This window comes from Chinchilla lanigera, unplaced genomic scaffold (genome assembly GCF_000276665.1).
Source record: "Chinchilla lanigera isolate Chin_1 unplaced genomic scaffold, ChiLan1.0 scaffold00034, whole genome shotgun sequence".
Lineage (NCBI taxonomy): Eukaryota > Metazoa > Chordata > Mammalia > Rodentia > Chinchillidae > Chinchilla > Chinchilla lanigera.
This window is the reverse complement of record NW_004955435.1, coordinates 229142-255851: the sequence shown is the minus strand read 5'-3', so window position 1 is coordinate 255851 and position 26710 is coordinate 229142. Positions and strand designations below refer to the sequence as shown.

The 26710-nt window shown below is 38.8% G+C and overlaps 1 protein-coding gene across 5 annotated transcripts in view; it reads left to right on the top strand.

Moving 5' to 3' along the window:
• The window catches only part of Alg14 (ALG14, UDP-N-acetylglucosaminyltransferase subunit), a 111355-nt gene that overhangs the window by 18073 nt on the left and 66572 nt on the right, over positions 1–26710 (top strand). For 4 of the 5 annotated variants that reach the window (XM_013516477.1, XM_013516478.1, XM_013516480.1 and 1 more), the window contains exons 3-4: positions 8927–8986; positions 20959–21090. In XM_013516477.1, coding sequence (XP_013371931.1) covers positions 8927–8986; positions 20959–21090 — 192 coding nt within the window. The remainder of the gene's footprint in view (positions 1–8926; positions 8987–20958; positions 21091–26710) is intronic. The other variant, XM_013516479.1, reaches the window with a different exon arrangement.

Below are 26710 nucleotides of genomic sequence, written 5' to 3'. Positions count from 1 at the left end.
TTTGATTTTTCATGTCTATTAATAATTGTCTTATATAGTTGGGTGCTGCTGTATTTGTTGCATATAAATTTATTATTGTTGTCTCTTCCTCCTGACATTTCCTCCTAACAGGTATGTAATGGCCTTCTTTATCCCTTTTGATCATTCTTAGTTTGAAGTTGACTTTGTCTGCAAAAAGAATAGCTACTCCTGCTTTTTTCTGTGTTTCTGTTGTGTAGAAGATTGTTCTCCATCCTTTGATTTACAGGCTATGAATTTCTTTTTGTGTTAAATGTGTTTCTTGTATATAGCATATTGTTCAATCTTATTTCTTCATCTACTCTGCCAGTCTGTTTCTTTTGATTGGTGAATTGAAGCCATTTACATTGATGGTTATAACTGATATATATTGGCTTATCTTGGTCATGGTGTTTTCCTGCTTTTGGTTCCCTGCTTTTCCCCTCTGTTTAATTTTTTGCCCTGCCTGGTGGTTTCTTTTGTAGTTCTTGGAATTGTGGTCATTTTCTGTCTGCCTAGAAAACTTTTAGTACTCTTTATAACATTGGTTTTGTGTTCATAAATCTCTTCAGTTGCTCTTTGTCATGGAAATATCTTATTTCTCCATTAATTTTGAAAGCTAGTTTTGCAGGGTACATCAGTCTGGGCTGGAAGTTGTTTTATTTCGGGACTTGAAATACTTCATTCCAAGCTCTTCTTGACTTGAGGGTTTGTGTTGAGAAGTCTGCCATGATTCTGATGGGGTTTCCTTTATAGGTGATGTGATTGTTTTTTCTAACAGCTTTTAGTATTTTGTTCTTGTGCTGAATTTCTGGAATATTGACTATTACGTCTTGGTGTAGTTTTATTTTGGTCAGGAATGTTTGGAGTTCTAAATGCTTCATTTATTTGTATGTCAAATTCTTTATCCACACTTTGGAAGTTTTCTGCCATTATTTCCATGAAGAGGTTTTTTTATGTTATTTGTGCTGTCTCCAGCTTTCTTATTGACCCCAATCAATCTTATGTTATTTTTCTTTGCTTCATCTTATAGCTGTTGGATTGGTTTTCCATGGTCTCTTGCTAATTTTAAAATACCTTTCTTTTCACTATTCCTGTCTGTAATTCTGTCTTCAAAATCTGAAATCTTATCCTCTCCTTCGCTCAACCTGTTGCATATATTTTCAATTAAGGTTTTAATCTCTTGGATTTCTATTTGGATCTGTTTCATGGATTCCATTTCTTTCCTATTCTGGGCATTATTTGTTTCCATCATTTTTCGAAGCTCGTCTATTCTTTTACCTATGTCTTCTCTAATATCTTCGATTTTAAGCATCATTTCTTTCTGTACCTGAAAGATTATTTTCTCCATAGCCTTTTCCACTTGCTTTTTCATTCCTGCTGCTGTCATTTCAGAAAGTCCCAGTGTTTGATTTCTAATTTCATCTATCTCCTTGAGGTCTGGGCTTGTCCTGGGTGGGCTGGCAGTCTGGGGCTACATCTTGCTTCTGCGTCATGTCATTTTCTATTTTCCCCTTTATATTTTGTTTTCTATGTTGATACTTGCCAGTTTCTTACGATGCATAGCTTTATTGCTAGTATTTAGTTTTCCCTAGAGGGTGTCCATTCTTCAGGGATATCTTCCAGATGTGGGTGGTTTCTTATAGCTACCCCAAGGCCCTAGCTTCCCAGTTTGTAAAGGAGGCAAGGTTACTCTTTGGCTCAGCTCCTGATCCTTTGATCCTGGGCTGTGGTGGTGGTTATGACCTCACACAGTCACAGTGCTATCACACAGGGGGGAAAACTGTTTGTAACATGTGTGACATCCTGGCTAAAGCAGTACAGTTAGTAATAGCAATGGTTTCGAGTGCAGCTTAACTACTGATAAACTGTGGTAACATTAACCTGTTGCCTCTGACCATGGGAGCAAACTCTAAAATTATATAACAAAATCAAACATGTACTGTGCTCTTGTATGCAGTGATTTTCCCCTTAGTCAGATGATTTTACCCTTCTGTTAGGAGCAGGGGGGTTAAGATGGTTAGGGAACTGGCCAAAGTGATAAGTGAGGTCTAATATTGTAGTCAGGGCTGGAATTAAAGAATGGTCACCCACAATATGGAACCTGGAGGACACAGGAGGAAAAGAATAAAGTAGAATACAAAGTAGTAGTCAGAAAGGGCAGAGACAATGTTTACTCACTTGAAAGTTTAAATTCAAGAAGTAGCTGAGGAAAGAGAGAAAGTGAGATTATACAAGAGAGTGAAAACAGGTAGGAAACCTAAACATTGAAAAAAGAAGGGACAAAGAGAAAGAGAATGAAAATGAACCAAAGAGCAGGGGGAAGAAAGAGGAGATGAGGGAAAGAGAGGAGAAAAAAATAGAAAAAGAAAAAATAAAAACCCCAAATTCAAAAATAACTACTGAATACAGAAGAAAACAAGATGACATCCAGTCAGACAAGAGAGAGATATCCAATCAGACAAACAAGGGAGAATAAAAATAGTGAAATACCTCTGATGTTTACAGTTCTGTGATAGTGGCCATATTTCATCCCAGGAATGTGCTGGGTAGGGAGCTGGCCTTGGTCTCTGGATTTGGGGGCTGAGACTGAACTTCTGCTGGTGGAGTTCTCTGGAGTTCCATCGACGGCTCCTTGCTGCTGTGTCAGACACTTCCTCGCTGCTGGTCTTGCGAGTTGCTCTGCCCTCTAAGGTCATGTGTGCACCCATTCACCTGGGACCCAGCTGTTGTCCTGGGTCTCAGGTGTTGGGATTCCTATCAGTCTATTGGACAAAGGCATATGTCCTTACACTCCTTTCAAAGACCCCGCTGTCCCCAGACAAGGGAGGAAGCACAGAGTGTGGACTCACAGGCCCCACTGTCCCGCAGAGAGAATGGAGGAGGTGCAGACTCACACTGCTTGCAGACCCCACCGTCCCAGAGAGGGAATGGAGGAAGCGCGGGGCGTGGACTCGCTCTGCTTGCAGGCCCTGCCATCCCACAGAGGGAATCTCAAGTATCTTTATTTAATATAATTAAATCTTAGGATGGCATCGACAATTATGTAATTGTAACTCACCACTGTTCCTTGTGTACCATGTCTGCTTTTGAATTCATCTCATACTTGGCTCAGGTATGTCTTTGAATACGTTTTTATTGGAAAGGTTACAAGGCCAGTGTGTTTCGAGGGTCTTTCCATACCTGAGAATATCTTTGTTGTGACATTATACCTCCTCAGCTGTTTGGCTTGCTGTACAGCTCTAATTGTAGTGACACAATGTCTTCCCTCATATGTCTGAAGATACCCTACTTGCCCCCTCCCTTGTAGCAGTTAAGGGTTCCAGAAGAGATGTTTCATGCCAGTTTGATTCTCACCCTTGGAATTTAAATTTAACCAGATCATGTTCACTTGTCTGTTTTCTCATTATTTCTTTCTGTATTTCAGTGAACTCTTAGCTCTTTCTTCAGTTTAGGACCATTTTCTTCTATTTTTAACATTTGTCTATTTTGTATATCAATCATTTGTCACAGATTACAAATATATACATATATATATATTTCTCTTTTTCTCTCATATATATTTTCTTCCTGCTTATTCTTTCATTGTTTTATGATGAACAGTTAGATTTTAATGTTTATATTTCCTTTTAATGTTTATATTTTCCTTTAGGAGTCCAAATTTATACTTTCTCCTAGTACCTTAAGGTCAGAGTTTCAAGGTTTTTCTTTCCATCTTGGTATTTAACCTATCTGAAATGGATTTTTCTGTATAATGTTTGAAGGAGATCTAGTTTTCATATGCTAAGACAGCTATCCCAGTGCAGTACCATTTATTAAACAGTCTTTTCCCCATTGATTTTTCATCACTATTATATCAGCTTTCTTTGTATACACGGTCTGTATGTTAACTCTCTATTCTGTTTCCTGGTTCATTTATCTATACTGAGCTAATACCAAATTCCTTATTCTTCAGAAGTGGTTTAGTTGTTCTCCCCTCCCTCAGGATAAACCCAGGAACACTCCACCATGGAGCTATTTTCCCTTCCCATTTTATTTTGTTTTATTTTGAGACAGGGTCATACTGAGTTGTCCAGGCTGGTTTCAAATTTGAAATCCTCCTGCCTCAGCCTCCTAAGTAGTGGAGATTGCAGTCATGTGCTATTGCTCTAGACTTAGTCTTTCTTTTTGGCATAGGTTTTTAAATTAGCTTTGACAAGTTCCGTCAGAGCACTGGCATTTTTATTTGAATTATATTGAAAGCATCAGTTTGGAAAGAACTTGCCTCTCTAGGATCATGTCTTTCTATCCCAAAATATCTATCCTTTATGTAGCTGTCCCTTAAAATTTTGCTTTAATATTTTCTAATTATCTTCATAAGTCTTGTATATCTTTTGTTGTGTTTATTTTTAGATATATTGTTACTGGTATTATTATAAATCTTTAATGAAATTTCCTGTGTCATGGTATATAGAAATACAATTGATTTTTTTTTTTTTCCAGTACCAGGAATCAAACTTGCGACCTTGTACTTGCCAGGCAGGTGCTGTGCCACTGAGCTAAATCCCCAGCCCCATACAATTGATTTTTATACAGCCATCTTATCAAGAGCTACCTTGCCACAATCTAATTAATCCTGACAATCTGTTTATAAATTGTTGTTATCTATGAAGATTGTCTCATCAAATAGAAACTATTCTGATTCTTTCTTCTTGTATGAATGCTTTTTTATTTTGTTATAAATACAGAAGTGACAAATAAAAGCAGTTTATTGTTCATCCTTTTATTCATTCTGATTTTAAAAATATTCCAACAGGTTTTCTTTTAATTATTTGTGTGTATATGTGGTACTAGGGAATTTTTTAAATTTTTAAATTTTGAGACTGGGTCTTAGTTGCCCAAGCTGGGCTCATACTTGCAGTCTTCCTGCCTCAGCCTCTCAGAATGCTGGGTGACAAGTGTGTACAACCATATCCAGCTGGTTGTTGATTTTTATCAGATGCCTTTTCTGCACCTGAAATGTTAGTATAATTTTTTTAATTTCATCTTTTTATGTAGACAGTTAATACGGTATGAACTATTCTTGAGTGCCTGGAATAAACCTGGTTTGCTTATGGTGTTTTATATTTTAATATATTACTAAATTTGGTCTTTAAACATATTTTTTATACTTTTTAACATGTTTATGAGCAAGATTGCCTTTTCTTTTGTACTCTTCTTTAGTTTTGGTCTTGAAAGTACATAGACTCACGACACGAGTTGTGGAGTGTACATAATTTTTTGTTTTCAGGAGGAATTTGTGTAAGAATAGAATTTTTTTAAAGGTTTATTAAATTTGTTAATAAAACCACTTAGACAATTTGTGTTCTTAGTGTTATGATCATGGCACTCAAGACTTTCTTCTTCAGGTTTTCAATTTTTTCTATGTTGTTGAGATATTTTTCTAAAATGTATTCATTTTATGTAAGTTTGGAAACATTTTAGCATAATTACTTTTCATAATATTCTATTACAGTTTTTGTAATCTGTGTTATAGCTGTACAGATTCATTCCTAATTTTGCTTCTTTAAGCCGTTTACATGTAGATGGTTGTACTTGGAAGAAGAAATGGGATTTCATTACCCAAGGATTCAGTAATAGAAGACCCAAGAGGATTAAGAACTGCACTTCAGGGCACTCTCGCCAATACAGGGAGCTGGTGTTGCCATGGGGCGCCATGGCCAGTTTGTTGTTCCTTAATAGGCCTCTGTTCCCTAACCTGCAGGGTTGCTAAGCCGAGCCTAGTTCTTCTGTCCAGTTTTGCCTCTTTCCCCAGACCTCAGAGTCACAGGCCTCTCTTCCTTGTCATTTGCTTCTTGCTTCTGGCAGGTGGACATTTTCCTTCCCTTCTTCACAGTTCAGGTAAAAAAAATACATTGTTATATTTCTTACAACATTTTAATTTACTCACAGAAGGTTTTCAAGTTAGTTTCCTTTGCCATTCTGTCAGAAGCAAAGTCAGATTTAGTGCCCAATTAAAGTCTTGATGTACCCTCCGGGTGCTTGTTCTTTACCATTCATGCAAATAGCACTCTGCCCTCCTCTGGTTTTCCTCATGTTTTGTTTTCTGATGTAACCTTACCAAGTACAGTTTCCTTACTATCAATAATCTGTGCTATAGGTCTTGAACTGTCTAGGGATGATTTAATTTTTTAGACTTCTTAATTGAACTAGAAAATGTGCACCATGATAAAGCATTAACAGTACAGTAACCATTTTGTATACTTGAGTGGGGTGTCATCCCTATCACTCTGACCAAATCAGGAACAAAAGTGCATTGATTTACATTTTGTCCTGGTGAGAAGCCAAAACCTACATTTTCAGCATAGGCTTGATCTTCCAAAAACATAAAGAACTTCCCAGAAATCAGAAGATGCAGATTACTGCATTAATAACTTCGAGTCACTCGGGTAACAGGAATTTTCTCTTGTTTGGTTTATCACTTATTCTGAATTCAAATTATTTAATAAATCATTAAATGTTTTTGTGGTTTATAGAAAAATTAATGTTAGCATTTACCATATTTTTAAGCCTAATTTTTAAACTAAAAACATCATTTTACTAATTAAAAGTTAGAGATGGCCTACTTTTGTTGCAGAATCTTCATCAAAATTTCTCCTGATTCCTTTGATTCAGTTTATTTTTAATGGCATTTAATGTCTTTTGTATGTTTTAATTCACCCTAGTTACAATTACACAAGAAGAGAGAGAAGTAATTATTCCTGGTATATTTTTTAACTCTATTGTTTAACCTGTGTTTCTCCAGGTGGTTTACATTTTTATGAGAAACAGGCTTCCCTTGACCACCAGCAAATGAGACTAGAAAAGTATGAAGAGAGAAGCTCTCCCATCCCCTCGCCAAAAAAAAGTTTGGCTGTGAAATTACTTACATGAAAAAACATCTTGAAATCCTTCTAAAGAAAAATTAATTTCCACTGGGATTAGTTCTAAAGTAAAGAGTAGCTAAAAGTAATATCTTTCAGTAAAAATTGTATAGTAATCTTCCCAAATAGAACCAACTGTCAGAGCTATATAAAGGTAAATGGTAACTCAGAGCAGAGCTTTCTTCATGGAGAGAAACTGTGTTCTCACTGAGCTGTTCTCCAGCCTCCTACTCTGCAAAACATGGAAGGAAATGAGGCTCAGGCATTGCACTGTGGGTTTTATTTGCTTTGAAGCTGAGCTTTGTCTCGAAGCTTCTCCCTTGACAACCAAGCCTTAACTCCTTGTAACTTCTGTCACACCATGATTTGGCCTTTTAGATTCTATGACTGTTACCTGAGTGCTGACTTCATACGAGACACTGTGCTAAGCAGTTAGTTCAGCACATGTTTACTGTATATCCCAGAAGTAACTGGCAGTGTGCATTTTTCTGGTTCTTTCCTCTTTCCTGTTCTTTCTAATTTTTTTCTTTTTTGTGTATTTGCTTCTTGACTTTAAAATTTTAGACATAGAGAAGGGTATAAAGTAACCACTGTACCAGCTGAAATTCTCTCCTGCCAGTGCTTTCTTCCTCCCACTAGAGGCGGGGAGGGCCCGGCCTATGATCAGGTGTTATGGGTTACCTGTGCACATGTACAGCAATCCCATGTTGGGGGTTTGTTGGAGTGGGTTATAGCTAGCTTATAAAGCACGCCCTATGTCTTGTCTACTAAACTGTGCATCTTGGGCTGAGTTTACAGCTCGGTGGTAGGACACTTGCCTGCCATGTATAAGGCCTTTGTTCCAGCACCACCAAAACAAAAACAAAACACTGCCTCATAGCTTTCCATGTTGATAGGTCAGGTCTACCTTGTACCTTCTAATGATTGCTTAGTAATCTATAGTAATGATGTAACATTTCCTTGTTCTTAGTTTCTCGCTAATTACTATGAGAATGCATACTTACAGTCCCCAAATATTCTTATAACTTTTCAAGTTTTCCACAGTAAGTGTGGATATTATTTTAATTGGGGAAAAAAACATAAAAAACAAATAAGCCCAAGTTAAATAACTTGGTAATATTAAAGGACCTCTCTACCCTTTCTTTCTGTAGCATTCTAGCAGATTGTTGAATTCCTGTTTTGTAGTACTCATAGAAATTAGGAGAGTATGAATGTGAGGGGTAGAAACCTATGTAATGGGTATCCAAAACTGCCTTTTTTCTCCTTTAAATAAAAGCCGTGTCCTCAATTCATTTTCTTTTCCCCTTTGGTACCAGGAATTGAACTCAGGATCTCATGCTTGCCAGGCAGGCACAATTCTGCTGAACTGTATTCCTGGCCCCCCGATTCATATTTTTAAATAATTTCAGTACTGAAAGGCCTATTATATAGAAACATTATAAATGCTGCTGTTGCTTCAGACCCTAGTCTTCTTGAATCACATTAATACACAGGGCTGTCCACATTTAGCTTCCTAAAACATTGCACTATTCTAACATTTTCAGTGATTTTCTTAATATGAAAAAGTGTATATAAAGCCAAAAGTCAATGTGTGCTAAGAGGCATTACCTCTAAAATCAAAACCAAAATAAAAATAACTGCCTCTAGTCATATATATTATTTTGATCTTTCATCTAAGGTAAAATAAGAGGTATTAATGCTAAAAAAGAAGAAATAAAGTCATATATTCTATAAATATATAGAAACAAGAAAGACCAGTAACAGAAGTTTAGAAGTCTCAGGTACAATCTTAATACGCAAAACTCAGTAACTCTCTTATATGCTAGCATTAACTACTAGAGAAAACAATAAAAAAGTACCTTATATATTAAAGTGGGAAAAGATCTTTCATAAAAGGAATAAGTGGATACAATAGTGAAATCTTACTGAGAGAAATTAAATACTGATGTAAATAAGTACGGAAGCCAGGGGCCAGATGACAGAAGGCATTGCAGGCCATACCAGAAATTTAGGACTCATATTTTCAGTTTCTCCAGATTTACAGTGCACCCGTGAACAAAGCCGTGCGGGAACACTCTGCCGTCATGGTGCGTACTGAGCTTGAGCCGGATGAGAAGACGTGTGACACGAGTGAGTGAGCAGGAAAATACTGAAGCTAGTGGAAAACGGTCCCAGCTGAGAGAGGGCTGCGCAAGCCTGGGGTGGTGTTGTGGGGCAGGAGGTTCAACTACTCGTAGGCCCGTGAAGACGGCGACAGCTAGGAAAACAGCATTTCAGGGAGAGGGGATGGTCTGCAGAGACGCCTGAGGCGGGTGGATGGCAGCGTCCCAGGGTCTGAGGGAGAGACAAGAGGAGAGGGGTGAGAGGCGGGGAGGGCCGGGCAGCAGAGGGCCTCGCAGGTCGTGTTAAATGTCTCCTCCTGCTCTGAGGAGGTTTTGCTCAGGAGTGACATGTCTGACTGCTGCTTTAGACAGATCACTCTCACTGCTGTGTTACATGCAGGCAAGGTTGAAATCAGGGAATCCAGCTGGGAGGCTGGCGCAGCAATCCAGCAGGAGATTTTGTGCCTTACACCAGTGAGGGTAGGAATAGGGGGATTTGGAGGAAAAAAAAAAAGAATCAAACACGACTTCAAAGTTTTCACTGTGATCAATTTTGGGAATGAAGTTGCTTTGCCGTCGCTGACCCTGGGAAGTGCCTCCGCGGAGCGCCCTGACCCTGACCCTGACCCTAACCCTGTGTGTTCTGTCGTCCAAACCAGTCAGCAGCCCCTGTCGTGGCCGGAGGACCTAGACACTCCTGGCACTCAAAGGGTCTTCCCAGGCTGTCCTTGCACTGATTCAAAACCTCCTTAAATCCACACACTCGCTTCCTCTCCCTCTCCTTCGTCTCTGTTTCCCCAATCTTTCTTCTCCACCTCACTTTCCCTTTCTTCTTACCGCAGGAAAGTACAGAACTGTCCTGGAAAATCTCTTAGTGTGGTGAATTTCTGCTGTTGTACTGTATCGTTTTCCTTAGCCGCCTCCTAGCCCAAGTCGACGACATCTCTTTGTGGCGCCACCAGGTGGCAGCACACGGCTGAATTTTGAGACCAGACTAGGACTGGAGGCAGTGGAGGACTGAACTCTAGCGCGTCGGAGAGGAGAGCGTGGAGATCTCCAGTGTCGCGGACTAACCCGAGCGGGAGGGGCAGATGGAGAAAGGCTTCTCCATTTAGTTTTTGGAAATATCGTGTTATTGCTAGGCATGATTTTCCGTTCTTGAATTTGGAAAGGCTTTCTATATCTTTGGAGTAGTTCGTCCACCTGGAGAAAGTTTTGTTGCTTGTTTGTTTCTGCAGTACTTGGGACTGATCCCAGGTGTTTGCACATACTAGATAAGGGCTTGACTGCTGAGCTACAGCCTGGCTTTTTACTATTATCATTGCTGCTGCTACTACTACTGTTAGTATCAGTGTTAATGTTGAGACTGGGTCTCTGAGTTGTCCAGGCTGATCTTGAATTTGTGATCTTCCTGTCTTGGCTTCCCAAATAGCCGGGATCACAGATGTACACCACCATACCCACTGAGAAAGTTCTATTCTAAAGGCTTTCTTAAAAGAGAGAAAAGAAAAGAAAAGAAAGGGGCCAAGGACATAGCTCAGTGGCACAAGCCCCTGCTTGGCAAGCACAAGGTCCTGAGTTCAATTTCTGGTACCAAGAAAAAAAAATAAAGGCTTTCTTCACCAGGCATCCTATTGAGGTAGCAGTTCTGGTATTTTGTTTCAGATACTGTGCTTTGTCTGAGATAGGCTGGACAGCTTACTGCAACCTTTGCTTCCCGAAAGTAAAATCCTTTTTGAAAACCAAATGTGGACCCTAAGCAGTTTCTGTATGCAGATTTATACTGAGTTCTATAAAGAATACAAGTATGAAAAGGAAGGGCTTCTTGGCCTGAAAAAGTTCTTGATGCAGTTGGAGAGGAAAGAGCATAAATACCGGAAACCTTAAGCCTTTGTTAGTAATAGCATCACTGAGCAGTGCTAACGCTCACGAATAAAGAATACAAGTGTTTAGGTTCCTCTGGAGCCCGGGTTACAGGGTGGGGCTGAAAACAGGCCTCTTGGTTGAAGTTTGCCTACAGAGCAATTAGACACCCAGCCTCCATACCCTCCACAGGTGGGAAAACAGAGCTTTAACCCTGGAGAGGTTAGACTGAGGAGGTTTTGGCTTCAGAAGCACCAAGCCAAAGTGAGAATGGTGTGAAATAGTACCCTGAAAATAGCTTCAGAGGAGTGCATACTTACTCTGTCCCCCTAACGTGTATCGATACTTGGATTCATTTCCGTACCAGTTCCCAGAACACATTTATATCCTCCAGGCAGGAAATTGAGGGTTAGTTTTGAAGAAACTGACTTGCCAAAAAGAACAGAACTATGGATTCTAACACGTGGATCCTGACTATTTTTCACTCTTTAATGAGCCCTGCCCAGTAACACAGAGCTTCCCGTCTGCCCTTCAATGCCACATTCATTAATAGGAGCCAGGACTTCTCAGTCTTGCCAGTGTTGGCATTTTGAGCTGAGTAAATCTTTGTTGTAGGGGAATGTCCTGTGTGTTGTCAACCGCTTAGCAACGCTGGTCTCCATCTGCTAGGTATTACTGCATGCCCTCCCCAACTCTGTCACATGACAGCTCACACTCCTCCTCCTTACCAGTGACTGGTTTGAACCAGTATCTACAGATGGCCAGCGATATGGGGAAATGCCTGTACCATAAAGAAACTAAAACTACAATGAGCAAAAGGAACTTGGAGAGAAGGAATCAGAAAAGGGCAGTGAAGGCTGTGTTTACATGTGTGTGTCGGGGGGTACTTAAAATTATTTTCAGAGAAAGGAGAGGACAGTTATAACCTTTAAAAAAGAAAGATTTTTTTAAAATCCAGATATTGACTGGGGTGTTAACGTTTTGATTGCAGGAAAGAAAAAAATACATAGAGGATTGGGAAAATTACATTAAAGAACTCTGATTTGAAACATAAAAAGAATAAAAACAATAGATAAAAATAAAGTTACACAATTAAACTAGATGTTGAAGGTCCACTAACCGGAAAGAACAAGAAACAGGAGAAAAGTTCAAAACAAAACGAGGATAGTGAACCAGGGTAAATTCCCAGAGCTAGAAGGACATGACCTTCAAACTGTCCTTACCCTAACCTAACCTGTAGCCACAATAAAAAAAAGTCATTTACAATTTCAAAACGATAAAGATACCAAAAACTTCAGAGAGAGCAAGAAAAGGAGTCACATTCAGGTATCTAAATGACATTCAAATCAGTACTGCCCCAATGGAAGTAACAACGTATTGATATGAAATATTTATTTACTAAGGATCCCAGATATCACAATCACCAATATTTTGAGCCTAGTATACTTGTATTTTGGAAGCGTAAATGTTTTGATGTTGTTTTCATAAATAGGAATTCTTTTGGTTTGTTTTTGTTTTTTGAGGGGTTGCATTTTTGGTTTGTGTATGTCTCACTACAGTTTGGTGTCTTTAGGATTTACCAGTCAGAACCTGTGAAACTAACTTGACAAGCTTCTGCTTACGCTGCCTGCTGCTTTCCACAAGGTGGGGTGCTAACTTCATGCAGTAGACTGAGGTTGTCTAAACTTCCTGAGATCTCTAAATTTAACGCATTTGGTGTCAATCTTCAACTCCTAGGAAGTTCTGAGGGAAATGTTTGTAAACAATGTAATGACAATTGTGGGGTTTTGTTTCAGCTTGTAAGCTATGTATTATAACTCACGTTTTTAATTTACAGTTTTAGAACATGACCAATGTATGTATGCCTCTCCCCTTGTTCTAATAAACATTAGCTGTATTATGTTATAGGAAAAGGTGGAACTAATTTGAAAGACAGCCAGTCTAAAAGAGTAAAATATTTTAATAAGAAAATATATAATTTTTTTGTAAAAGAAATCCTGATGAGGCTGTTTCAGTGACTGTGTGAATGTCATTGAAATATTGTGTCAGGTAGATTTAGAGATGCTCACTAAAGTATTTCACATAACTTAATCTCTTATATTTCTCCCTAAACCTTATTTTTTCCTCTATTTTTAGAACTAAGACTTCCATATAACATGCAGAAGTAACATGTTGTAATATATTATTGTTGTTTCTGTGTTTTAAAGCAAATTAATGACATTCTAACAGCCAATGTTCAGACTGAGATAAATAACTGAATCTGTTACTTACAATGTGAGCACAAACACACTTCTTTATTGTTACAGAATGAGGGTGTGGCCTGTGTGGGAATTCCCTGTGACCTTCCTTTTGCGTAAACAGCAGCGCTTTGGTAACTCTGGAGACACTTCTGGGGCCTGGTAGTTACAGTACACCAAGTACACCTTAATCCCAAGCCCTAAAAGCTCAAGGCCGTGCTGCAGGACTGACTTGTAGTCTTGGTGAGGGTGACGGAGTAGTAAACATGTTACTGAAGTAGAGGGCTGCCCTGGGCTCAGGGGCTCACCCCTCCCTGCAGATGGTGGGTGCTCTCAGCTCATGGTGGCTGGTGAAGTGCCATGTGACTGAGCAAAGTTCCCAGCTCAAGTCAGACCTCATTCTAATCTCAAAAGTACCTGTACATGTTTTCTAACATTAATGAATTTTGTACTTAGGGAATACTTTATCAACTCACAAAATTATACTCAAAACCAGATCATAAGAAGTAATGGCATGCTCTCAGCCTGTTTGCTCTTTGTTTTCTCCCTAGAGCAGTGATGTGAACCTTGTAGAGCTTTCAGTGATAACAGACAGCCCGCTGCGGCATGCGTGCCGTGGGTTCTGCATGCCATGGGCTCACCACCACTGCCCTAGGGCATGATAAGCCACCTGGAGACCTGAGAGCGTTGCCTTAAACTTTCCTGCTTTCGGAAATTCCTCCTCTCCGTCATTTACCCTCTCCATCTCTCCGCTTTCATGCTGCGGCTGACCTTGAGGCCTCAGCGTCACTCTGCTGACTGTTTCAGTGATTTCCCAGTGCCTTCCCTCCTCTGCTCATGTCCCCTCCCTTTTGTCTGTTCTCATAGCTGCCGGAACGTAGTTTGCTGAAGCACTTTTGATCCCTTCACTCCCCCTGTTCAGCATCTGTCGGTGGCTCACATTGTCTTTAAATTCAAACACATGCCCCTTAACGTGGATTTGTAGGCTTTTCTGCTCCAACTCCAATTTCTGCTGCTCTCTACCTTGCTTCTTACATGTCAAAATATGGTTCCCAATACTTTGTGCTTTTTTATGCCTCTTCTCTGAATATGCTGCTGCTTTTGTCTGGAAGACACCTCCTCACCATGCCTGACCAATTTTATAGCCCTAACAAGTCAGGTCAGCTGTCACTTCTAAGAAACCTAACTTATGATTTATTGTTTTGTAGGTTGCTAACATTACATTTAATAATTATGTCTCATATTTATCTTTTTGGCTGTATTTATCAGTTTTTCTTTTTCCTCAATTTTTATTAGTATATGTTTGCAGGACCAAATGGTAACATTCCTCATGGGGAGCTGCTTTATGTATATAATTCATCTCATTCTTCTTTCATCCTCTTCTCCCCCCACCCTCCTCCATCTCTTAGTCACCATCCAATTTGCCAGAGGTCTTGGTTTCTCTTATAGGAGAAACCCAAAATATAAATAAAGAGCAAAATCAAAGGTAGATACTAGGAAATGGGGAGATAGATCTTTTGCAGTTACCATTTTTTCTGTTGCCCAGCCAAACCATGGTGAGTTCCTGAGAGTGTCCTGTTCACCTTTGTGTACTCAAGTTCCTGTCACCTGATAGATGCTCATTGGATATTTAATTAGTGAATAAATCAGTCAGTCAGTGTTCAGCATGAAGAGTACAGCTCTGAAATCCAGCATCATAACAAATACAGTAAAGGGAACAATAAAGGGAAATTGTCAACTTATAAAACAAGAAAAATATTTCTGATAAGACTTGGTTTACCTGCCCAGAGATATCAGTAATGATAGGGTCTTTCTTCCTTGTCTTCTGCAATGGCAGCTCCACTGAGCTCTTCCCAGCACTGCCGCTACCACCTCCAAGCTCTCGGATTAGGGTAGCAAAACCTTGGCTTACTACCTTGTACTAGACTGCCTGAGGAAGAACTGGGTCTTTTATAGCTTGTGGGAGATTAATCCTGCTTTTCCCAGAAGCCCCAGTAAATATTTTCTGCCTCATGTTCTCCACTTATGTTATGCTTCCACCATTCAGCCAATCATTGTGGCTAGAAATGGTCAATATTTTCATGTTAAATTATGGTCACCTTGATTTCAGAATGATTGTTTTTCAACTATTCAGCATACATTTTAAAAAACAACAGAAACCCTTGGTGTTGCTTAAGCCACTCCAAGCTACTCTTGAGCTAGGGTGGGGGTGAAGGAGGCAGGGGATAGCTACACCAAATCCCATCTGGCAGAGAACTTGAGAAGAATGAGTTGCCCAGTGGAAAATCAGGGTGTTGTCAAAAGAAGGATCAATAGGGCTGAGGAAAAAGGTAACAAATGTTCACTATAAAGGGCTTAAAAATGGTTCAGACAAGAGTCCTGTAATATTTTCAGAAACAAACTACTTTTTCCTTTCTTTTTTTTTTGAATCCTGACACCACTGGGTAGGAAGGAGCATCTTAAGATGAGGTCAGGAGTGGCTGCAGACCGTGGGGAGGGGCTAGAGTGCAAGCCTCCTTTGTCTTGGACAAGCCAGCCTTGAAAGCCAGTTGTGGGATCATGGTGGCTAACGGGGCTCCGTGGTCGGAGGCAGGTCTCTCATTTCACAGTGGAAGTCTGAGGTCTAAAAGAGTTGCTTTGCTCAAGGTGACAGAGCTGCTTATCAGTGATACTGAGTCTGGGACCCAGCTTCCTTGCTGCGTCACGTCATGGCATTTCATCATCCACCGTGAAGCAGATATCTACCAAGCACTGGAAGGAAGGCGTATAAATTTTTTTGTGGTAACTTTTGGTCATCTTGACTTCAGAATGATTGGTTGAACTATCCAATACACATTTTAAAAATATATGTGAAAGCTAAAACTGGTTTTGGTTAAATGAAATTTTACCATTTTAGTTTTGCCTTGTTTCCAAGATCCTGTTATAATGTGGCATTCATTAAATAATAAATGTATAGTATGTTTCAGTGTGTGCTAACAAAAAAGAATGACTTCATAGACCACTTAATTTGCTCTGTTGTGGTTTATGATGCCATCTGGATTCTTTGGTGAATTATTTCCATCTAATTCACCATAAACCTCTATTTAGTTTTCACAAATCTAAAGCCAGATATGTTTGTGGCTTTTAGCAGTGATGTCATTCTGGAATATACTTTGAAATTTAAAATTGTCATATACTGTTTTTATTAGACAAACTAGAAGCCTGAAAAAAATCCATTTCTCAACTTTATTTATTTATTTTTAGCATTCTGCTTTTCTTGTCTGTCTTGACACTACATATTTTAATGTATAGCAATCAACTATGCCTGGGGAGCATTGGGAGGCCCTATGGGCATAGAATATTATGACATGGCTCCTGGCCCTCTTAAGTAGGAAGTCCAGATAGTTAGGATGTTCACTAAGATACATATTTTCTGTATGGTAGAAAGAAAAAGTCTTCCTTCTTTGGGTAACTGAATGAGAGACGCTGAATCATGTTTCAAGGGATATACATATTCAGGATATACTCATTGGACAGAAAGGACTGTACAAATAAACATCCTTTCTATGACCATACAACCTAGTTTGGCCACCAAGCTAGAGTAATAGCAAAACAGTAGAACTTGCCAGAAGAAATTTGGGGCCTAAGTTTCAATAGAAAAAGTATGGAAATTTCTAAGGTCCCATATTTCTGCTGTGGTTTTTCTCCAGAAAGGCTCAGGAGATGGGGGAGGGGGTCATCGGTAACAGTGGTAGATGGGGCTGGTAACCCAAAGCTGCACTGTAGAAGAGGACACGTGAGACGAAGAGGAGTAAGCAAGGAGCCCAGTTCTCACAGAGCTGGGAAAAGAGACAGCACGCTCTATGGGTTTGAGGTTGTAAAGATACTGAGTAGAAGAGTTGAAAGACAAAGAAAGAAAAGGACATGAGTCAGGATGGGTAGTTCACTATGCATTAGAGCAATGTGATAGAAGGAATGAACTCCATAGGAAGTTTATCCAGCTTCTTAAGTGCTGGGTGAGGCACAGAGATTGAAGAAAGGCCTATAGAATGGTGATTCAGACACAGATTTCAAGACATGCGGAAGACCTTGAGTCATATCCTAGCACCGTCACATTGAGAAAGTCCAGCTTTGTCATGTGTGCAGTGAAGAGACTGAGTTTGTTGGTTGCTTACAACTCTGAGATATCATGAAGTTAAGAGCCAACCATTTCAATTCCCCAGCACAGACCATAGACTGGACTTCTAGAAGCTGTAATGATAGTCATTTATCTATTCAGCAAATGTTTGTTGAGTACAAACAGGAACATGTAGAATAAGTAGATAGCTATGGAATGTGTATAAAAGTTTTGCAAGCAAGAAAAATGGGGGTAAGCCCTTTATTCCCCCTGTCTCTGTCAGTCCCAACATAAGCTTTTATTTTTATGCAGGAAATCTTTGATAGATTCTACTTTTCCATTTATTTGACTTCTGACCTGAACATGCAGAAAGAGTAGCTTGTCTTTTCTGGCAAATAAGATAGTTCTGTTTTGAGTTATTGTCAAAAACCCCATTGAATATATGGAAAAGAAAATATATATATATCTTAGCCTCAGTAGAATGGGTTGAAAGCCAGCCTAACAGCCATAAGATCCCTCAAAAGAACTTTTTCCTTGGGTCCCTCTAAGAATCTAGGAAAAGAAGACCATGCTGGAGTCATGCTGAATAACAGTGGACATGTGGTAGGGGTGATAAAATGGACAGGGCATCTTTATGTCCTGCATTCCACTGTCGGATATAAAAGAAAACCAGAAACAGTTCCCTCCAAGCAAAGGTACAGATTAACAAACATTGTAAGCCTATGAAGATGCCCTTTATTTGAATTTCTCCAGATGCCACAACCCTTAGGGAATTATTAGTCAACTGCCATACTCAGACCTAAACTGCAGCTCTCTGAATCCTTGTCCAATTCCTTTGTCCTCAGAAGAACTTTTGTCAAGACCAAAATAAAGGCTTCTATTGATATTTTTTTCTTATTGACTTCTTTGTATGTTTGACTATGTTCTAAAACTATGTAAAATAAAATCTCTCCAGATTTTGCTGTGGTCAGGCTCTGAGTGTTTCCTGTAGGCAATACAGGAAGGACATCAGTTACCCTGGTGCAGTCAGAAGGTAAAAGAGAGTTTATCAGCCTGCAGTCACTACCCTCATGCCTGTTGGTTCAGTTTACAGCTTGCAGGCCCCATAGTTCCCATCGGGAACATGCGTCCAGTCTCCATTGGTCTGAGAATGACTGGGGACTTCCCAAACACCTTTTCTTGGTGAATTCAGGCTGCTCGTACACCATTCTTGTAGTAGGCTCTTTGTGTACTCCTGTACAAGGTGACACCATATGGCCAAGAGTCTGTGGAGTCTTCTTCCATGTCCAGGTCCAGGAAAGCTGTCTTCATCAGCACCCCTGCCTTTGCAAACCTGAGTATTTTCTTCCTTGGAGCTAAGATGAAATCAGAAGAACCAGAGGGAGCATGATCACCCTTTGATTCTCTGGGGACTCTGCTTATATATAATCTGCTAATGTATAATTTTTTAAGAAAAAATTAAAATAACATGGTAACTACCCATGCTTTTTTTTAAAAAAGAAAATATTTCAGATTCTGAGGTCAGGCCACAAAGTTTGATGGAAGTAACATCCAAAAGCTTTTAGAAGACTCCACTGGGTTATTTTTATCATGATAATCACAGTGGCATGACATCTTACTGGATTCAAGTGTATTTTATAATAAAGGTCCACAGTTTCTCATCTGAAATTCTAAAACCTGGAAAAAAAATTTAAGTTTTTCAGTAGCTTATTTAACAACAGTACTTTGGTTTGATCCCTCGTGGTATGAATATTCGTATATTTTCTTCACTTCAAATAGTTTTATTATTTTTTATTTAATGTAATACAAATAGATATTAATAAAAATATGAAAAAGTACTCTTATTTCTATGAAAAAATAAAATTTCATAACAATTGGAGGATAACAATAGCTTAATGCAGAAATACTATTCTGATTCTTTTCTCGAACATCAAAGGAGAATATTATGTAATATATGCATCATCTTTCCTAATCACACATTCTGACTTGAAAGGATTTTGAGAACAGATTTTTGGCTGTGTAGTACTGCTTGTCCTACTGCTCGTTTTCAATTAACAGTCTCCACAAGTTAAGCATGCACAGTCCTCAAAAAAGTTTAACTCTGATTGCTTACTTCTCCTGTATGTTCTGTAGCTTGGAAACCACCTAGCATTAGTTTTCGGTTCACTGTTAAGTACCTTACGCCTTTGAATCCATTCAGATAAATGATGGGTAAATACCGTAGTCACTTTCCCATTGGTGGGGAAAGAGTACCCGGCAGTTACAGCTCAAAGGAAGGGAGGTCGGTTTGGGCTCACAGTCTCACCCCGTGGGCGGCGGACTCTGAGGCAGGAGCAGCGTGGTGGAGGCCTGGGTGGAGGGCAGCTGTTCACCTCTCGGCAAGCAGCGGGCAGAGAGAGCTGGGAGGTGTCAAGGAGAAAGACAGACCTTCCCAGGTCATGCCCCTGGTGACGTGCCTCTAACCTTCTAAGCTGTTAATGAGAACGTTCAGATAGCTCTGTAGAAAGTGCTGCCAGCCAGCCACCAGCACTGAATTACCAGAGATGTAGGCAGGCAGTGCTGGAAGTGGATTTCCAGCTTCAGTCGTCCTGAGTTATTCGTAGCTCTCGCCAACAATGTGGGTTCAAGTTAGCAAGACGTTCTGATCCAGCCAAGCCGCCCCTGGATTGCTGATCCACACAAGTGGTAAGGAACAGTAGGTATTTATCATTTTAAGCTGCTAAATTTTGGGATAGCAATAGATGACTAATACACCTGGAACTTTGATTCGGGGAAAAAGTATTGGTTTCTCTGATAATTAAAATAATAATGTATTCTTGGGAATTTCAAGCATAGATGTATGTAACATGCCAAATGAAAATATCCTCTATTTTATCTATAATTTATGGCATTTTTGTTCTACGTTTTCTCCATGCAAATACTAATGTATGCATGTGTATATAAAAAGTATGTGTATATAAAAAGTACACATGAGTTTTTTGCTAAAAGACACTGGATCATATAGTCTTACAACTTAGAGGTTTCATTTAATGTGATATATTCTATATAAATTCATAGAGATGTGTCATGTTAACATACTTCCATGTATTTTATTATATGAACTTGTTGGAGAATATTTAATGTTTCCAATTTCTGTAAATATATACAGTGATACAGTGGGTAGATGGGTGGGTAAATCTGCAGGATATATTTGTAGAAATAGAACTGCTGCATCAGAGTGGACACATTTAAAATTCTGACAGGTACTTCCAGGTTGCCCTTCCAAAAAGTTGTCCCAGTGTATTTGATCGGGGAATATAAAGGCCAACTTCCCTACACCTTCAACAACACTTCGTAGTTACAATCATGATTAGTCCAGTAGATGAAAAGAACGACTTTTCTTGTATGCTTCATTGTTAACCATCTTTTTATGTTTCTTAGCTATTTCTGTGTCTTCTGTTTGAAAATATCTCTCTTCTTTGCACATCTTGGTATGATTTTATCTTTGTATTGATTTGTAAACCGGTTTTGTATATCAACATGTTAACCTCTCTGTCCATAACATATTTTATAGAAACGTATGGGCAAAACCTACTTTAGCATGTTTTTGAATGATATTTGGGAGCTTTTCTCTCTTACCCCAATGATGTACACGTTAGGTAAAGCTTTAAAATCGATTTTATGACTTTAACTTTGAAAGGGGTAGAATGAAAATAAAAAATAAAGTATTTTCTCTTTCTGCAGATGTTAACTTGACTTGGATTTCTGCTGTTTTTGCCTAGGATAGCAGATACTACATTCACCGAATCCCAAGAAGCCGTGAGGTTCAGCAGTCCTGGCTCTCCACAGTGCTCACCACCCTGCACTCCATGTGGCTGTCCTTTCCCCTCATTCACCAAGTAAAGCCAGATCTGGTAAGACCATTGAGAAAGAGAGGGACAGTAACTCTCCTCTCCATCTTTCATTAGGACAGTAATAGACTTCATTGTTTTCTTAAGCAGCTACCTTTATCAGTGTGTGCCAGGCAGTGTACTAGACCTTTTACTAAGTGGAAGTAAAATTTATCACTTAAATATACTTTGCTGAAGGAGGTGAGAACTTTTGGCCTTCCTTTTCTTTCTATAACTTGAACTCTAAATTTGCCCTTTTCTTCTACTTGTTTTATGATAAATGTTAGCAGAAGTGTCTTTAACCAGTTTTGTGCGTGTTCAGCTGGTTCTTTTTTTTTTTTTTTGAGACAGGGTCTCGCTACGCAGTTCAGGCTGGCCTTGAGCTCACTTTGTAGCCCAGGCTGGCCTTGAACTTGCAACAATCCTCCTGCCTCAGCCTCCTGAGTGCTGGGATTACAGGCGTGCACCACCACATCCGGCTCTGTGCATGTTCACCTGGTTCCCAGCCAACATTTTGTGCTCATCAACCAGAAAATAGTTAATTCTTTAGTCTTTTAAATAGTTTTTGTGAAGACTGTTACTAAGTATAATATACAGTAGCAGAATGTCTGTGTATATACTTTGGTATTCATAGTAAACAGGTACAGAAAATAGATGAAAACTTAATTAGTGCACATTGTATTCAACCTTTATCAATAAAAGTTATCTTGTTTTTAGAATAAAGTATTAAATTTCAGATTACTTTACTGGACAGTGCAAATCAGTGGATATGTTATCACAGTAGTGTATGCCATTTTAAAATAATACCCTCATTGTTATTGAAGGCAGAATCTACTAACTGGGATAGCCTGAAAGAAACTCTTCAGTCTCATGAATGTAGTAGTTGAACAGAAATGCATTTAGCCACAATATTTTTAAAAGATCTCCATTGGTTTGGTCCTTGCTTTTCATCAACTGAGTCACTCTTTTGGATGAATTTCTACATGAGTAGTTTTTTACATAAGTTTTTTTTAAAATATAATTTATATACTGTGAAATGCACACATTTTAAGTATATAGTTTGACCACATCCCTAGCAAGATTTAGAGCATTTCTGTTATAGAATGGTTTCCCCCGCTCTTTCCCAGTGAAGCCCTTCCCTCAACCAACCATTGTTCTGATTTCTATCAGTACAGATTAATTTTGTATACATCTCTTTTTAAAGTTTTGTCAAAGTTTATCTCGTAATCTCTAACCACATTTTTTAGTGTATGGAATTCAGATGTTTCCCTTAATGATTATTAGTAGCCTGAAAGATTTAATTTATTCACTTCTAAAACTCACATAATGAATGGAAAGGGAAAAACAATTTTAGGAATGAAACTGGGAATTTTCAATTTACATTTTCTATACTAGAGAGGCATGATCATTCTTACTGGGAGCAGCTAGCTTGAGTTTAGTGACATTAGACTCTAGGTGGTGAAGCTCAGAAAGACTTGGTCTGATGCTTGCTGTCTGGAGCTCTGCTTGGCCTAAGTTCTGTTTTGTTGGTTTTTGTTTTGCTTTGTTTCGTTTGTTTTGATGCTGGGAATGGATCATGAGCTTCACACATACTAAGCAAGTGTTCTATCACTGAGTTGCAGCTCCAGCCCTCACTTTGGCTTTTATTTTAGTAAGTTTCTTTTTGGTCCTCATTCTTTACCTTAAAATAAAAGAGTTGGGCTAGATATTTTCTCAGTTTCTTTCTATCTGAGTTTAAAATTTTATAAGTACCATTTGCTGGTAAAACATTGAAGAGAAAAAGATTATGTTTCTGAGAAATAAAATGGAAATAAATGTAAATTACTTACTCCCATTTTAAAATGACAATCTGAACATTATCACATGGCTAGCTTCCCACTTGAGCTCCCATTTAGTGATATTGCCCTTTACAGAGAAAAAAGTTGGTGGATAAGAGGCCCTTCCCTACATTGAAAGAAAAGCTGCAACGTGGAGATCTGTCCTATTCTCATCCATGTGGGCCGAATATACATGTCTCAACAAAATTCATATGTAGAAACCCTAACCCTAAAGAGAATAGCAGAAGGGGGTAGGACCTTTGGGATATGATTAGATCTGGTGCAGAGCCCTCATGGAGGAAATTAGTCTCATGAGAGACACCCCAGCAAGTTCCCTCACACTTTCCACCATGTGAGGTTACAGTTCGGAAAAGGCTGCCTTTGAGGAAGCAGACCCTTATAAGAAAATTAATCGCTGGTACTTTTATGCTGGACTTCTAAGGCTGCAGAATGGTGAGAAATGAGTATCGTTGTATATAAGCGTCCAGTTGATGATACTGTATTACAACAGCCAGAACAGACTAAAAATCTTCCATGCTTTTTATCATAAAGCACAATTCCTTATTTCTTTAAAAACATGCAAGACTGGCAAGTACAAGGTTATGAGTTCAATCCCTGGCACAAAAATCAATAAATAAATACATGAAAGAAAATCTTGCTCTTAAAATGGCAGTGTGAGAGTTTCAATTGCTGGAGTTCTTAGAACAGCCGCGTGCTTCTCACTTCTCTGTAGCTGTATGCACCTGAGCTGTTTGTTGATCCATTCAACTATATCTTTTTCTACTTCATCATATATAAAATATAAATAAAGATACTTTCCTTATTGTTCCGAAATAAGTTCTGAATAATAGACTATTTTAATGATTTTGAAATAGAAATCCTATTTGGTACACAATGACTAACATTTATTGAGAACTTGTATGTGCCAGACCTGATACTAATATTGTGTTAATGCTACATGAAATAGGTAGTACTGCCATACACACTTAATGGATGGAAGAACTGAGATTCTAAGACTTGAAGTGACTTGATCAGAGTTTGAACCCATGAATACAAACTGTGAACAGAACCTAGGTCTTTCTGATTCCTAAGCTCAGTACCTTAAGTGCTGAGTTATATGCAGCTATTTCTAGCTCATACCTTGAAAGATATGTTCATTCGTTCAGAACAATTAAGAATCAATTAATAAATTACTTTTTGAGTACCTTAAACACATTTCCTCTACACACACACACACACACACACACACACAAATATGTATATATACATATATATACATATATATATATATATCTTTTATTTTGAGGAGACAGTGATAAATCTATTACTTGAGTGTATATATTAAAAGTCATACTGGTTTTGTTCAAGCAATTAGATGAAAACCTTTTCTTAGAGAAAAGTTACAAACCCTGATTTAGACAACTCTGTTTACTCCTTAACAGTGGGAATATGATGAAAAATAGGGATAATATTTAATTTTTTAAAAATATTATAGTGAAAGACACATTGACATTAATCCCCATCAAAATACTCCTCTTCCTTTCAAAAATATTTATCCTGTCATTCTTGCTACTTTCCAAAGCAATTCTGGGAGTCTTCTTTCATGAATGTCTTTAGTTGTGCTGTTGTAGCTGCCTCAGTGTCCTGAATCCATGCAGCACGTTTACCTTTTGTGGTCATTTTGATTCGGGGAAAAGCCAAAAGTCACACAGTGAATAATGTTGTTATGAGCCTGTCTTCCCAGTGGACGGCGCTCGACAGGAACATTCACACTTTTTATCATACCTGACAAAGACATGAAAGAGGACTTCCCAGAACTGCTTCAGAAAGTGGCAGAATGGTGGGATAAATGTGTTCCAAGTGAGGGGGAGTGTTTTTAGGGGGATTTACGGCAGTGTGTCTTTCACTGTAATAAATTCTTGACACTTAAACATTCACCATAGATATTGATCATACCTTGTTGATGATTTCTTCTCAAAAAAGTCGTTAAATACTTTCTAAGTAATTCTAATATTTCACACATAATGCTTTTTAAGAAATTTTATTTTTATAGGAATTTGCCAAGGAACTGTGAATAAAAGTCACAAATTCATAGGGCTGTGCTTGAGTTTAAAAAAATAGTGGATCAAAAATAAGTCAGAGGTCACCAGGCAGTGTGAGTGGGAGATGAACTGACTGCAGAAGGACTTGAAAGAAATTTTTAGGGTAAGGAACTGGTTCTGTATCTTACTATTTGACTGTAAGTAGTTACCAAAACTCAAAACTAAAGAGGGTCAACTTCACTGTAGATTTTATCTTTGCACATATGAATCATGAAGTGGATAAAGTAGGTTAAAATGTGTGTTGTTGCCCAGAGCATCAAAGCATTCGGTTTCCGTGAGTCTGTGTCCAGCATTGAACGTCTTTGAGTGAAAGTGACTTGGTGAGTCCCTTCCGACTGCTTTCAAGACACTAAACCACGCACGCTGGTGTTTCTAAGGCCTAGAAAAGTGGAGCAAGTCCTTGAATTGGCAAATTTGTCTAAAGCTTCTGAAATAACATTCAACATTCTTTTATTAAAAAGTGGGCCAGAGAGAATCAAAAAACAGCCAAAAATGATGTATTTTATTAAAAGAATTGAGATATCTGATCATTTCAATGACCTTGTGTTTGTCTCTCTGTAACCTTGGAAGCAGGTAGAGTTAGTTAGGGTTTGAGTGCTCTATCCTATATTTGATTTGTAGGTGAGTTTACTGTCCTCAGAGTGGTAGCTATTAAAAGTATTTATCAGATGCCTATTCTGTGCAGATTTTCCATTTGGATACATAATAGGCATCTGAAACTGACTTGGCCCAAGATAGTAGATATTTCCTTCCCTTCCCCACCTTAGTAAATTTGTTCTCATCAGATACCCAGGATTCATACTGATTCTTGTCTGTGCTGCCTTACTTCCTCTGTTTAGGAGCAAGCCGTGAAAACCATGTCTTCAAAATTCATCCCCCAGTCTGTCTGTTTCTGTCCACTGCCACGGTGCCATCTCACCTCATTCCCAACTGCATAGTATCCTAACTTGTCTCCCTCTAGGAGGTTCACAGCCACTTCTGTGGTTTGAATGTGTCCTCTAGTTTTCATATGTTGGAGACTTAATCCCCAAAGTCAATGTTAACGGCATTTTAGAGAAATGATTTTGAGAGGTTATTGGGTCATGAGGCCTTCACCCTCAGCTAAATGGCTGTAGTGTACATTCTTTTGGAGGGTACAGATAAGGCTTCAAGGTAGTGATGACATTTAAATTTAAGCAAACATGAATAAGAGTCATCCAGTTAAAGAATAGAAAATGGTTATTTTAAGAATAAAGAGCTGGAAGAATAGCTCAGTGTCAGAGGGTGTCTTGGTTACTTTTCTCTCTTTGCTGAGACAAAATAACCGACACCCATAGGTAAGAAAGGTAAGGTTTATTTAACTCACCGTCTGTGGAGGTTTCAGTCCATATTCAGCTGGCTCCAAGGCAGGGTGGCACATGGCAGAGGGCAACAGTTCATGGCGGTGGAAAAACAGCAAAAGCAGCCAGAGCAAAAGGGAAAAGTCCAACAAGCAGCCTTTTTCTCTCCCTTACGTATGCAAACTATCTGCCCCAGGGCAGGTGTAGCACTCACACCCATAATCCCAACATTGGATCATAAATCAATCATAAACTCTAAAAGCCCACCCCATGACTTTTGGGGGACATGCGGACACAAACCATACAGAGGGTTTGGCTGGTATGCACAAAACCGTGAGTTTGATCCCTGGCACTACAAAAATACACACACACACACACAAAAAAAAAAAAAAAAAAAAAAAAAAAA